This window comes from Tachypleus tridentatus, chromosome 8 (genome assembly GCF_004210375.1).
Source record: "Tachypleus tridentatus isolate NWPU-2018 chromosome 8, ASM421037v1, whole genome shotgun sequence".
Classification (NCBI taxonomy): Eukaryota; Metazoa; Arthropoda; class Merostomata; order Xiphosura; family Limulidae; genus Tachypleus; species Tachypleus tridentatus.
In genome coordinates, this window is record NC_134832.1 from 168,078 (window position 1) to 184,632 (window position 16,555).

General features: G+C 35.6%; 1 protein-coding gene across 2 annotated transcripts in view; it reads left to right on the forward strand.

Moving 5' to 3' along the window:
- The window catches only part of LOC143258390 (uncharacterized), a 139,667-nt gene that overhangs the window by 60,723 nt on the left and 62,389 nt on the right, over window positions 1-16,555 (forward strand). For both annotated transcript variants that reach the window (XM_076517262.1, XM_076517261.1), the window contains exon 3: window positions 11,201-11,310. In XM_076517262.1, coding sequence (XP_076373377.1) covers window positions 11,201-11,310 — 110 coding nt within the window. The remainder of the gene's footprint in view (window positions 1-11,200; window positions 11,311-16,555) is intronic.

The following is a 16,555-nucleotide window of genomic DNA, read 5'->3' on the forward strand; positions in this document are numbered from 1 at the left end:
CAGCGGCAAATCCACGGTCAGGCCGGAAAGTCACTGCTTGTAAGTATTAGCACTATTAGTAAGTATTAGCAAGTAGTATCGATATGAGTAGTTAATAGTGATAGTAATTCTTCTTAGGTTGTTAAGCACAATATATTATCGGCAGATGAACTATAAAACTAAATATAAATAATTAGTTTGGGCTCAGTCGTAAGCTGTTTTGCCACTTTTAACAACCTTGACAAGTGGCGGGTATTTGAAAAGTGAAGAATAATTTGTAACAAAAAATAACTAGTCTTACAGTATCTTCTAACAAAGAATGCACACTTGGACTACTTAAATCCCATACATCCTAATATCATCGTATAAATAAGTCTATGGAAAATGTTTATATTCAAATTTGTAAAAAGTGCATAAATCTAATCCTACACAAATTAGAGGTAAGTCTCTAAATAAACATGCTGTGGCATCACCTGCCTGATCATAAATAAATAATAATTATATTATGTGTGTTTTTATTGTAGCGAAACCGCATCAGGCTATCTGGTGAGCCCACCGAGGAGAATCGAACTCCTGATTTTAGCGTTGTAAATTCGTAGACTTACCGCTGTAATAGCGGGGTGTAATAATTATATTATAATAATAGAGCTTTTTAGTGGTAATTCAAACAGAGTAGGCACTCTAAAAGTGCACTGTTCATAACTTATCTCTTTTCTTGAGTTTAAATGCGCACTAGTTTGTAGGAAGTAAGCTATGAGAATCTGTTTTTATGTTCTTGTCTATTATTCATTGCTTTACTTTTTGCTTTTAAGCACTTGTATATTATGAATTATAAATTTACTTTGTTTTAGCGATATCATTGTCACGCTATTTCCTTGTGAAATGATAGTGTAGTGTGGCGTGTTTTGAAATTATAGTTTGTGTTGTATTTCACATGAAATAAATGGCGGGGCGGGACCTATCGGTTAGTGTACTTAGACAATGGTTTCGATAGTTCATGGTTATCGTCTTGGTACTAAAAAAAAAAAAAAAAGAAAAAAAAAAGACTCAGCACGTTGGAAACCGAGCGGCGCTACAGGAGAGACGGTAAATACAAATTATTTGATTATTCAAACGTAGCCAAAAAGCTGGTTGTGGGTGCTCTTGAAAAGTTGCCTTCTCTCTAGTCTATCAGTTCAGATAGTTCTGGTGCAGGTTTGCACAACAATTATACACAAACAAATAAATTAAATAAAGTAAAAATATTTCAGATAATGAAGTCCTAATAATGTTGCTGTTTTTAAAGGAGGAAAAAGTCGTCCTGCCGTAAAAAAAAAAAAAAGATTGTAAAAGTTTAAAATATACATTATTCTTGACGCGCAATCGTCGAAGATCCGACATAAAATGGCCCGGGATGGCCAGGTGGTTAAGGCACTCGACTCGTAATCCGAGGGTCGCGGTTTCGAATTCCTTTCACACCAAACATGCTCGCCCTTTCAGCTGTAGGGGCATTATAATGTTACGGTCAATCCGACTATTCGTTGGTAAAAGAGTAGTCCAAGAGTTGGCGGTGGATGGTGATGACTAGCTGCCTTCCCTCTAGTCTTATACTGCTAAATTAGGGACGACTGGCGCAGATAGCCCTGGTGTAGCTTTACGCGAAATTCAAAACAAACCAAACTAAACCGACATAAAATACGACTACAGCTCTTGTTTAACGAAATTATAACGGAAGCAGTTTATGTAATTAGAAACACGTATATAGACAGATAGTTTAATCGTCAAGAATGGTTTTATTTAGGCTACTGTGTAAGACATAATTAAACTAGGAAAACAATTGATCCAATGACGGGAAACAGGTATTAAATAGAAAGAAACCTGTGGGTACTTGCAGAATATAATTGTACACACAGAAATCAGTGAGTAGTGAAGGAAAATGGTTATATACGTACATATAAGACCATCGGGTAATGATGTGAGTCAATGTTACATAAACAGAAAATATTTATTTGCATACAAAAATCAATGTTGCATACACAAAAAAAGCATGGCTACCGACGGAAATCAAGTATTTCACATAAAAGTTTTTACACACATAGAGAAAATAATGAAAATAAATAGAAATTAACTGTTACACAGACGACCATTCCAGATTTCAGTGACGTGCAGACAAATTCTTATTGTTGGTCCACGAACTGACTGGACGATATTGTTGTTGATTCCTTAATGCAAAGCTGCACTCTGTCCACCGCAGGGAATCGAACCTCTAATCTTAACGTTGCAAGTCTGTAAACTTTCCGCATTGAAACTGTTCATTCTTGGTTGTTTTTAAAGTTAAGACGTAAATATCAGTCTATTTAGAAGCACTTCCTCTGTTTATATTATGTATAATTTAATAGTGATTCAAATAATGTAAACTACACATTATATGCACACACATGTATATATATATATACAGTTATCCCAAACTAAATAAACGATATTAAGCACAGTCTCTCCCATCCGCCCTACCCAAGTGGCGTACCCGACAGACAGTAGACAGTCAATCCACAGGTAAATAATTGTTCGAGGCAGAAATCGGTGTTGTAGAGACGTTATTACAGTGAATCAAGTAAAAATAGAAGAACTTGTGTTTTGTTTTCGTTAGAGGTTATGGAAAAAGGCGAATGCTTGTGACTTCAAGTGTCCTGATTTCGTACGAACTCAAACTAAGTGACAAATAAAATATGTATGATAATGACTGGCCGTCCACCAACACAAAACGTGAACCAGCTAACACTGACTCCGTAATTAAACAAAACTATATATTTATGTTTTTTAATGCATTTTACCTAAGACTCTAACGTGAACAACGAGGCAAACATCACAATTTGTCCGAGAGGGACTAGAGAGACTGCGCGTTTCCTTAGTAACGTAAACTCCTTTCTCGGGTCGGGCTAATCGGAACTGAGAGGAAAAATCCCTGGCTGTAAATCGGGTTCATCTCGCCGCTGTAATTGCAGTAGGCAAGCGGTAAAGATCATTCTGAGCTGCTAGCCGGTGACAGGAAGTAAGACCATCTGCTGTCTCGCGCATCTCGTGCTACGACCGTAGGTAGTCTGGTCCGAGTTGAATATTAATTTATGTATCGATGCAAATGGCTTACAGATGTGCACAAATATATAAACACATTCAAGTAAATTAATAAAGTTCTACTAGATTAGCATCAAAGATGTCGTAAAACCAATCATAGAATATCCGGAGATAACATAAGACCAGTCATGAGATCTCCAAAGATGGCATAAGATCAGTCATGAGATTTTTAAAGATGGCACAAAACCAATCATAGAATCTTCAAAGGTGACATAAAACTGGGAATTGGATCTTGAACGATGACATAAAATTAGCCATAGGATTGTAAAATATGACGTAAATACAAGCATGAGATTTTCAACATTTTTTTTTTTAATCACAAGACAAGGGAATGTAATTCAGGTGTGATGTTTATCATCGATCACTGTGGACCACTGTTCAACTCTGGTGAAATTCGTAAATATTACAATATGCACAGTTCCAGGGCCTGACGAACAACATCAATAACTTTTAACGAATCGTGATGATGTTTCCACCACGTGGCTTAGGTAAAAAACAGTACGAAGAATTTTCATTGGTACAACTTAATGGTGTTCGTAATATATAAGACCTCACAACTATACATAGGGCGAGAGAAAATACATTGTTCTGACGTCATCACTAAGGGCGACTTTCAACAACCAATCATACGTGTACAAAACACTTCACATTTCTTTGCATGCTGAACATAATGTTTCACGTTTCTATATGTCAGTATCGTGTCATGTTAAGCTGTAAACACAAAAGTGATAAGAACAGTATCCAGTATATAATATAACCTTTACCTCTCTTCTCCCCTGTCCTGAGAAGCTCTGTTTGAGCCCTCTGTTAGAAGCAACGACAATGACGTTATTGGTATCTTTCTTTCTCATCAGTTCTTCTGTCTATCTATAATATTAAATGGAGTAGCCGTTCCCTTGACAGAACTTAAGTAAATTCATGATTAATGGAAGGTTATCTTAGGAAATGAAAAGTTACTTTTCTTAAATATACTCGTTTAAAAAAAGGCAAACAATGTCCATAAAAACGTAATATACAAAATTGAAAATTTGTACGGACTCATGGAATTTCCATACCAGATTCAGTGAAGAGCCATCTATAGGAGATGAGGTAGTAATAAAAACACCCATACAAAATGCAATACTAAGATATTTTTTCGTAACCTCGCATGGACCGAATAAACTTCCATACCAATTTTGGTGATGATCCGTCTACACTCTGCAAAATAGTTACAGGGACATGCAACAGACAGTACTTTTATCTTTATACAAATGTATATCTGCAGTTGTTCATTTGGATTGAACAGTCAGGTTTGTCTATTTATTCGATTAAGTATTCTTGACATCAGTGTATTTATCTAACCATCTCTAACTGCTTATTCATATATTTATGCAGTAATCACTATACGCGTTTTCATTGTAACAGTTTTACTTGCCTGTGGAGAATCTATCTATTGTTGAAGTTCACCTCTAAGTATATATTTCTAAATCTATTTAGACATTCTCTTTTTTAATGAGGTATGCATCTTAAAACTCCTCGATTTACAGGGAATTCTACACGTATATAAAATCATCGTTGAATACGAAAATATGCAAGTCAAGTGGCAACCACAGCCGATGTATTGTCGCGGTGGAACGATATGTATGACTACTATATTTTAGCACTTTCTGGCGTGACTTAGGTAGTTTGATGCCAGAGAATATTGATCACTTTTGAAGATGGTGTACAGCACCCCTTTTCGACGCACAATATTCACAAACTCATAGATGTATTCAGATCGGTGAATGGGTTTTCCAAAACAGAGATATCACTTGTACTTAATGACATTGGATAACAATGTAGTCCACTTGTAGTAAGCAAAGTGCAGTATCTTGTAATAATTGAGAAGTCACAAACACAAAAATCAGTCCACCAGGCAACAGCACACAATCTAGTTAAATATTATTTATCATGGGCTCACTAGAACAAGGATTTCAGTAATACCTCCTGTTCAACCATTGCATACATTAAGCAACTGGAAAATGAAGTGGGTATTCATGCTATTCCGTACGAGGACATCTAGATCATGTTGTTGGATGAAGTATCTATGGTTTTCTGTGCAATTGGACTGTTAAAACACATGGCGAGAAACCGCCATTCTTGTACACTAGATGAATTATGAAAGCACTCAGAAAAGAATTCATAAAGTGCTTTGACCATAACAACCTCACGATAAAGCTTTTTGCAATGAACATGTGGCTACAGGGCTACTGTTATGAATCACAGTTGTCAGATAGAGCATGACCAGACAAGGCAACATATCTTGTAATGAAACGATGATACTTCAATATCATTTTTTAATATCACATGCTTAACATCTGTACACCACTTCTCAAACACTTATACTTTTTTAGAGTATAGGATTATACCATCTCTGAAACACAGTGATCGTTTGGGATGTTATCCCCAATACTGCGTACTCCTTCAGTCTGTTGGAGGTCTGAGAGTGTTTTATATGTTTCTAGATATATGCCAGCTTTAACTCTAGGAAACAAAAAAAATGCGCTATTTTTGTTCTAGAATTAATCACAGTATTCTATGTTAGTAGATAACCTAAAATACAAACAGCACGTGCAAGTCTATTTTAGTCGAAAACCAACATTTCTTTCATAACTACAAGATCGCTTCATACTGATTTCATGAATGTAGTAAAACAGTAGTCCTGGTTACAATATTTCTGTCTTGGCTACAATTGTTCTAATTACAATAATCTTGACTATAGCAGTCCTGGTTATAGTAGCATTCCTGACTACAGTTATTGATTTTACTGCTTTTCCTGGTAAGTTAATAAGTGTAATATTAAGAATTAAAGCAATGTTTTTGCTTATGTTAGTGCTTTAAATTAATATACAATATATGTTCAAGGAGAAAATAGATAGAGAGTAAAAGGGTGGAGATTTTTTTCGTTGAATATCGCTCAAAGCTACACTAACGCCATCTGCTCTAAAAGTCTCTCATTTAACAGTGATAGACCAGAGGGAAAGCAGCTAGTAAATCATCCACCACAACTCCTAGGCCCTTTGCCAACAAATGAAATCGACAAAAAATCTTATACCAACAAATTGTGGGATTGACTGAACATAATAACGCCACCACGGGCGAAAAAGCGGGCATGTTTGGTATGACAGGGTTTCGATAGCCGTGATGGGCAGAGCAGAGCATAGATAGCCCTTTGAGTACGTGTGTTTTATATTTCTCGACTCACAATCTGAAGGTCGCGGGTTCGACAGTGGCGCAGGGGTACAATAAGAAGGAGAGAAAATAGTTCAAATTCAGTAGCTTATATTTCAAGAAACCAGTTTCGTGGGTTATACGCACAAAACCTCTCGGCACTTTGCTCACATATGTGAGGATAAAAGAAAAATAAATTAATGGACAATTGATAGACAAATAATTTAGACATATCGATGACAGTCAGAGAGTCAAATATAGATAGATCGATAAGATAGACAGAAGGATTAAGCTGGTTAAGTAAGATTTACAAGCTAACTATTGTGGTAACGTGAGTACTTAATACATAACACTGTTGAACTGTGCTATTTCCCACGCCTAACATGAGACAATAATTACAGCTATGAAGCGTCTGTAATTTACACAGCAGATCTGAACCTCCCAGTATAAAAGCTTGTATATGTCTACATAGACTGAATGCGTTTCATTTGTGTATCTGACTGTGTTTGTAAATGATTTTCTTAACCACCAAGTGTCGTTATATCTTAACGTGATTTCTTTCAAGTCAACCCCCTCGTGCTTCTTTCTCGTTCAAATTACGTTCAGATAAACTTTAAAATATATTTAAAATTGAGAAGTTAAACTCATTGATTAATTGGATTGAAAAACATAAATATTTATGTTCTGACAGATTGATCTGAGGATTCAACTGAACTGAGATTTTCTATTGAAAAACATAAATCATTTGGGTCCTGTGAACAGCTTGATATGAATATTTAACATATTTAAGTGAAGTAATTGTAGCTGTGCTATAGTATCATTATATATTGAGTTTCCTCTGTATTGATTATTTATATATATTCTAGCAAATGACAAACATCTCCTTCGTACAGAAAGGTGGCGCTGCAAAAGGATGATTGAACCTGGGCTGAGAAATTGTGATGGCTTCCCTTGTATACTCGATATTTTCATCAGGTGTACTTGTCAAATCGATTGGTTTCTATGGAAACGGTCAATAGGTCTTTATTGTAGACCTACTGAGTTTGCAGTAGATTATCGTTTCTTTCTTCTTTATTTTTAACTTGCACACTCCCTTCTTGGAAACTTTCATATTTTGGAAACAATAATTTTTTTTCGTTAAATTCTAGTTCAGTTATATTTGTATTTGTGTTGACTGTAGCCTACTGATATCGTTTTAATTTGTCGTTTAGGGGTAAACTGCTAATTTTGACATAAATCTGTTTTTCGTAAATTTTCTCTTCGAAAATTTTATGATGCGTTGTTAAAGGTACTTACGTTTATTATTATCATGCATACGTATTCGTATGAAATTAAGCACAAAGCTACTCATTGAGCTATCTGTGCTCTGCCCACCACGGGTATCGAAACCCGATTTTTAGCGTTGTAAATCTGCAGACATACCGCTGAGTCACTGGGGGGTATCATGCATACAGAAGAATATCACTATACGTTGTCACCTTACTGCTCTTTAAGGTGGATTAAAACATTATCTTTAATTTGAAATTTCCTAGGTTTATTTCTTTCGATTATCTGTGCATAACAATAAACACAACTGGTATCTACGCTAGATGCCCTAATTTTAAACTGAAAGACTACAGAGAAGACAATTATCCAAAAGAACTTACTACCAACTTTTGGGGTACTCTAATCGAACAGTGGCATTTGATCAGTAGATTACATACTGCTCACAGCACAAAATACAAAATGGCTTCCTTTCAAGTATATCAAGAACGCCATCAGTTAACGAAGGACACGTGGAGTACCATTCTTTTTAGAGATGAGTTGGGCTTCGCCATGTTGCAATACAACAAATGGATACCCCTTTTCATACAAAAACCTAATGCATCTGGCAGTGATGGCGTAAGCAGAAAAGATTCAATCAATGCAGCACCTATACAAAGACTATATATTAGCGTCTTCTTGTGCTATCGTATACTGGTGCGATTGGCCTTACTTCGTAGTGGATGACAACGCTTGCTCCTTCTCTTGCTCGGAATGTGCAGGTTCAAAAGACTTCAGTCTCATTGTGAAATATTCTTGGAATCTACATACACCCAATGAAAGGTCACCAGATGTTAAAAGGGAAGTCTACAAAATTATTTTAAATGAGTGATACTGAATAATTCATGATCTGGTTTGAAGAATTGAACTACAATATCAGATTTTCCTCGCTATTTATGATTACAATACTTGATATTGAAGAGAAATTACATGGATTGCAAAGGCTCAATCTACCAGTTTTATGTTTAAGAGCGAATGAATAATTAATCACATTTCCGATCACACTTCAGATCACCATTATCTTTTAATCGTTTTGTGTATCAGATTTTGAAATTCTGATAAGTCGTGAAACCCTTTCTATAATACCATTTTATTCCCTACGAAGTATAGAGCGCTGATAGCTCATTTTATAACAAAATAAATGGTTTTGAAGAAGGTAGAAAATATTTGGGGCATAAAATGGTTCATGTTACCCTTTAGGCTAGATAAACATCGGATGTGAAAGAAAGAAACAAATAAATAAATAAACAATTATGTTAGTGAAGTGTTAGAATGGTTTTAACGAAATATACAACAAAGCGGAATATTACACAATATCTCTTTTTGATGCGATGGTACAATTGTGATCTGCTAGAAAAGGAACAGCTCAGAAAATTCATCAGAAGAGTGAATGATAATATTATTATTTTTTTGTTCAGCGCTAAATGTAAATAAAACTAAAGTTATAGTAAAAGGGAAGGTAGAGATTACAGAGAATAAATCGAAACAGGAACAGAGTATTTAGGATCACGCATTATTAATAATAAAAATTGTTCTGTAGGGATTGAGAGAGGGCTAACAACGACAAGAAAGAGTATGGTCAAGATGATGACCATGCGAAAAGGTCGTTGGTTACCAATATAATTAAAGTTTAATGTACTTGGTTGAATAATTTTCTCAATAACTACCTATTATGAATCGTAATGCCCGGCATGGCCAGGTGTTTAAGGCGCTCGACTCGTAATTTGAGGGTCGCGGGTTCGAATTCCCGTCACACCAAATATACCCGACCTTTCAGCCGTGGGGAAGTTATAATATTACGTCAGCCCCACAATTCGTTGCTAAAGGAGTAGCCCAAGAGTTGGCAGTGAGTGGTGATGACTAGCTGCCTTCCCTCTAGTCTTACACTGCTAAATTAGGGACGGCTAGCGCAGATCGCCCTCGTGTAGTTTTGCGCGAAATTCCAAACAAACCCAAACAATAAACCGTAATATTCTGATCACATCGAAAGAATATGCGAGACGTGCATGAAAAAAAAACATCTTGGGAAGAACAGATGAGGTAAAAAATAAAATAGTTCTGTTCATTTCACAAATTTTGCTCAAAGCTATCCAAGGGTTATTTGCGTCAGTGATTCAAAATTACAAGGTACTCCTTACTATCAAATAGTGAGACTTTATTATCTCATTATAACATCCTCACGGCTGAAAGGGCGAGCCTGTTGGGTGGCGGGATTCGAACTAGGGACACGCAGGTTGCGAGCCTAGTGTTCTTATCACTGGACTATGTTAAGCCCAAACAGAAAGGCCAGTCACGAGATGGAATGATGTAATAAGAATGAAACCAGGAATATCATCGGTGAAGCTATAAGAAGATAAGGAATTTTACAAGGTTCGAGGCGGAGACTACAGTTATAACAAGAATTATGTGATAAATAATAAATATATATATATATATTTCCAAAGTACTCGTAAACAAGACTGCTTGTTTGTTTGTTGTTTTTTTTTAATTTCGCACAAAACTACACGAGGGCTCTATGCGCTAGCCGTCCTAATTTAACAACGTAACACTAGAGGGTTGTTTTTGAAATTCGCGTAAAGCTACACGAGGGCTATTTGCACAAGACGTTCCTAATTTACCAATGTAAGACTAGAGGGAAAGTAGATAGTTATCACCACCCACCGCCAACTCTTGGATTACTCTTTTACCAACGAATTGTGGGATTGACTGTCACATTATAACGCCCCCACGGCTGAAATGGCGTGCATGTTTGGTGTGACGGGGATTCGAACCCGCGACCCTCAAATTACGAGTCGAGCGCCCTAACTAGCTGGCCATGCCGGGCCAAACAAGACTGTACACTTTGAAATACGGGAAGTCTTCAAACGGAAGAGAATCACTGCACTAAACTACGGTGCCAAAAGTACTCTATTTTCGAAATATAAGATATATTTCCATGAGAGTAAATGACTTTTATTAAATTTAGTGACAATAATATACTGTATGCTTTGAAACATGAAAAATATTTCCATATAGGTGAACCAATTCACTAAACTCTGGAGGACAGCTTTGTCGACTTGACAAAATACTTTGGTGTCACCAATATTGTAAATATTTCAGTGTGCTTATTCACATCACTAAGTTTTGGTGGCATTAATGTTACAGGTTTTAAAATATTTCAGTGTATTTATGTCACATCGTCAAACTTTACTAAGACCGACAGTCTATGTAAAGAATATGCACAACACTTAACGCTAACCAACTCTGATATCATATCTAATCATCAAGTGCTTATTTCGTTCCAACTAATTCAAACGGCTTATTAGTATCAAACTACGTTTGTCGAAATATATACGTTTTCTCACTCCATTGTATAAACTAGTGAAATACAATTAGATGTGTGTGTTTGTTGTTGTTTTGCTATCCATAAGTTCCAATTACCTTTGTATCTATCGAGAAACTTTACTATCATGGCGCTGGTGTGAATGAATTTTTTTAGGCTATTGCACTTGTTATTTTAAACTACTTTTCTCAATTAACAACAAATTATACACAAAACTTGACATAAGAACTGCAGTTCTTCATAATTATAGATATTATAATCAAAAGCTCACCTCGTTTAATTTTTAATCCATTCCAGCTGTTTTCCGTCACCACCAGGAGAAGGATAGAAAATCCCAAGAGCTCGGCCCAACAACCCGCGAGTTTCGTTATCACGAGAGCATGATGGATGGGGACACCATTCTACAGGTACTGTAAGCATACATTATTTTTTTTATCTATTTCATGGAAGTGTTTTGTTTTTTTTATTTTATTCGCTAAGTACGGGATCATAGGTTAAAGAAGTACAAGAAAGTGAGATTTGGATGTACGTCTGCACATTTTTCCTTCATTGAAGTCGTTCTTTTGCTTCAGAATTATCGCGCAAAGCTGTTCAAAATTTTGAACTGATAATTAAAAGAGAAGGTAGCTAGACAACACTACCTGCCAACTTCTAGGGTATTTTTGTCTGACTGAATAGAGTAACGTATCGAATATTTGGGGTAACGGGACGCAAACCATGAATTCACGCTAAGTATCAGGCCTCGTCCGGCCCATTTATTAAATTAAGTCAATAACTATGACGTATAATTCGCTGGCATCATTGTCTTATGCCTTGCGATGTATGTTTGACTTGTATTCCATTGTACAGTTTAATGTTTATGATATAAATATTTACTGTTTCATCTATTGTGTCAGTTATTTGATACGTAAAGTGAAGTTATAGTTAAGACTTGCTTGGTGGATAAGAAACCATTAATTTTAACTAGGTTATTGTTTTTATTAAGATATGTGTTTTGCTCTGAAACCAAAACTCTCTGAATAAACTTTATATCTGCAAGGTTGAATATCTTGTTTTCCCGAAGTTCAAACTGTGACGGTCTTCAGTTGTTGTTTTTTTGGTTTTAAACTTAGAATTTAATGAATATCTTTCGAATAAAACCAAATATGAGTAATTTCAGTGTATCAGAAAATGGCTGGTGTGTTACAAAAGTAAACATCTGTGTCTTAACTGTTCAATAGTGAACACACCGTCTGGACACACACATTCTACACATAATTAAGACAAGAGACATTCTTGTTTAACAATAATAAAAGAGACTGGATACATAGTCTACCATTCAACACACATTCTTACAAACTTTCAGCCAGATAAGACTTATTAAGGGTGGAGGGTGGTGCCAATTGATCACCTTCCGTCTGATCCACAGTTTAACATTAGGGTCTCTGGCTTGGACTTACAGCCTTCTGTGTACACAAGATGTCGTCCAGACGAAGAAACAAATACTGAAACGGAATAACAAGAGGCATGAAATGATGTCATCACAAGTTTGGATATGAAAGTGATCAGTTCGAGCAGGGAATAACTACACAGCCAGTACAGCGGTAAGTCTGCGGATTTACAACGCTAAAATCAGCGGTTCGATTCCCTTCGGTGAGCTCAGCAGATAGCCCCGTGTGGCTTTGCTATAAGAAAAAAAAACACAAACTACAGAATGAGTTCCAGATATTCGATAGAACTGTATAAAATGTGAAAACGTTAATGAATTACATGCTTCTAAAAACAGATTCTAATTGTTATATGACTTTATAAACTTATATATATATACATAGTTATTTTTAGTTTCTATACAAACTATTAAGCTTGCTGATAGCTTTACCTATATCGTAGACGTTGAAATTATCAGAATGTTAAAAACTCAGAGATGCTTTAATTCAGGGACTCCTTTTATTAAGTGTTGTTTGATGATATTCAAAGACGTTTGTAAAACACAACTGTATATAAGTTTACTTACTATTTCTATAATCGCTCACCTTAATGTTATAGTCTAAATTCCTACAGTATACAACATAAAATCTGAAAACCAACTCTTGTAAGATTATGGTGACATTGTAGAGAAATGTATGTTTTCGTTATACTATTAACTCTATATTTAAAATATTAAAATATCGGCGCTAAGTTCGGTATCCATGTGCTTTTAATTTCACTGTTGTCCAGTGCTCCATGTTCAATTACTAGTAGCGTATAATATGTAGTCTTCGGAGAAGAAATGATAGAACCTGTGCAACACCGTAAAATGAACCCGTTTCATTAGCTATGTTTTTTTTTTCTGCGGTATTTTTCGTGCCACATTAATACATGATTGGATGAATCGGTGACAATTCGAAAGGTTCTTCAGATTCAAAGTATTTCCGCTGCCTATGAACGTTTTTTAGAACTAACAGAATGACGTGCAATCTTCAGTTTCTCTCAATGTATGCATTTTCTTGTCAAACAATATCGGTTTTCTGCATTTACTTACAAAGAATATATATATATTTAGTCACTAGCTTAAATTGTTAGTGACCGTATTCAATGTTTATAATGGGACGTAGGCAGTTTGCACTCCTGCACCGGATTTTCACATACAAACCGTAACTTCGATTACTAGTGCAGTTACAAAGTTTTCTTAGATTAGGTTGTTAATTCTCTTTCAAAAAGTGATCCAGGTTTAGTGACACCAAAGTCAGCTTTGTTTTTAACAGTGTTGCCGATTTAACACCAAATTGTTTACACTTTCACTGTCACGATGTCCAGGTCAAGTGACGTAACAGTGATCTTTGTTTTTAACAGTGTTGCCGATTTAACACCAAATTGTTTACACTTTCACTGTCACGATGTCCAGGTCAAGTGACGTAACAGTGATCTATGTTTTAACAGTGTTGCCGATTTAACACCAAATTGTTTACACTTTCACTGTCAAGTGACGTAACAGTGATCTTTGTTTTTCATTGTGGTCGACTTAAATGCCAAATTGTTTACACTTTTACTGTCACAGTGTCCAGGTAAAATGACACAACAATCAACTTTGTTTAAACACTGATAATTCTATGATATCGGGAGTTCAGATGAGAAGTAATCAATGTAATCTGATTTTGTCTTTCTTACAATTGTCATATTAAATTATTACCACCTCTTCCAGATATTGAAAGATTAAAATTCAAAGTACTCGTATAAACGTTAAGAATATAATAAAATACTCAAACTATCAACATTGTTTAGTAAGCAATTTTCTTTTTAATGTGAGATCGATTAACTGTCTTGAAAAGCACTCTATATGTTTCAATGTCGAATCACTTCATCCCGAGGAAATTGAAAAAGAATCTTTATTTAAAATACTATCATTTTTACAGTCTCATTATTCCTGTAGTTTGTCTAATGTTTCTAGCCGTCATATTATTTGGTTGAGCCCAATTAACAATTTTTGTTCCCTTCTGGATAACATGTGTAATATAATTTACATTTTCAGCTTGTGTAGGGTTTTTACTTTTGCTTTAAACATTTTTCTTTCATTCAATTTTTCCATACTTTTAAATTTTTTCCAGTTTGACTAGTGGAAACTCAACTACATTCACATTCAATTTATAAATACTCGTTGTTTCCATTAGATTAATTTCATCTTTAGTTTTATTTACTATTTGACTAATTTAAATTTATTTTTAGTAGAAATGAGATTTATGTTTCGTTTTTTAAACTGAGAAACGTTTCAGGTTTGTCATGTCAAATTTTTCGTAGTGTTTCATTTGAAGTTCCAGCTTCTCCGAGTATTTCTTTACTTAATATTTCACCTTTTCTGTGTATTATCTTTTAACTATCTTCACGGCACGGCATGGGTAGCTGGTTAAGGTGCTTGGCTCTAATTTGGAGATCGCAGATTCGAATCCCCGTTCCACCAAACACAGCTGTAATACTCTCTCAGCTGTGGGGAGCATTATGATTTTATGGTCAATTTCACGATTCGTTGGTAAAAGAGTAGCGCAAGAGTTGGCGGTGAGTGGTAATGAATAGTTGTCTTCTTTCTAGCCTGTCGCTGCTAAATTAGGGACGGGTAGCGCAGATAGCCCTCGTGTAGCTTTGTTCGAAATTGAAAACAAACCAAACTTAGTTTCAACTTATCCTTATATTATTGTTCCTATATGAACTTTCAATCTAAGAGTAATACAGATTTAAAATTCTTACATAAGGTGAGAATAACATCGAAATAAGAAGGAAATGTCATCGTTATCCTAGAGTTCCTTTCTTCTGTTCATAGATTTATTATTACCGATTTTTGTAGTATGTAAAATTATTCATAAGAAGTTAGGGAAGCTACTTTGCACTATTTTAAGAATAAATCAGAAATGATGAAGCAATGTGCTGAAAATACTGTTTAAATATTTTGATAAAAATCATCCAGATTAACGTCGTATAACGTGGAAGTTTTGAAATTTATTCTAAACGTAGGATTTTAATCATAAATATTCCATGTGTATTTATTTACGCTTTTCATTTCGTCCCCCGCTAGTACAGCGGTAAGTCTACGGATTAACAACACTAAAATCAAGGGGTTCGATTACCCTAGGTGGACTCAGTAGATAGCCCGATGTGGCTTTGCTATATGAAAACACACACACACACACACACACTTAAGGATCCGGCATGGCCAGGTAGGTTAAGGCGTTCGACTCGTAATCTGAGGGTTCAAATCTCCGTCGAACCAAACATGCTCGCTTTTTCAGCCGTGGGTGCGTTACAATGTGAAGGTCAATCCCATTATTCGTTGGTAAAAGAGTAGCCCAAGAGTTGGCGGTGGGTGGTGATGACTAGCTGCCTTCCCTTTTGTCTTACACTGCTAAATTAGGGACGGCTTATGCAGATAGCCCTCGTGTAGCTTTGCGCGAAATTCCAAAGACAAAACATAAATATTCAGGTTTTGTGTGTTTGTGTAATAAGAGAGATTGAGTTACGGACCGCCCTTTATTAAATTTATCCAATGACGGTGCAGCATTCTCGAGCTGCATTGCCGTTGATGGCTGGTTGTGGAATCAGATGGTGACTAACTTTTGAGCTGTTGTGGTGTCAAATTCCTCTCTTTGCATCAAACATTGAGACATTAAACGTTAATAACTCCAGAGTAAGAATACGAATAAAGATGATGATGATATTACTTTAGTAAAATAATAATAATTATTAGTATTGGACGACATTTCGAGCAAATTCTGTTTGTCAGTCCTAAGCTATTTACTTTGGTGATATGATTTGATTTACTCATTTATATAGAATTTAAAAAAAGTGCACATATTTAACCTCCCCCTCCTAGTGGCACAGCGGCATGTCTGCCCTCTCTCGCAGCTAGAAAACGAATTTCGATACCCGTGGTGGGCAGAGCACAGATAGCCCATCGTGTAGCTCCGTGCTTAATTCCAAACAAACAAGCAATAGAAAAGCCATGCTGTTTCTCGCATTTCAACAAGTGAAACAATCTCTTTGAATGCATCTTATATAAAATATATTTGAAAATATGTAGGGAAAAATATCTTTTTTCGTGAATTTTTTGTGTTCGAGACATAAATTATGTAAAATGAACAGGTTTACTAACATTTTAAGCATTTTGTTTTTGTTGGGTTGACCGTACGCCGGCCCGGCATAGCCAAG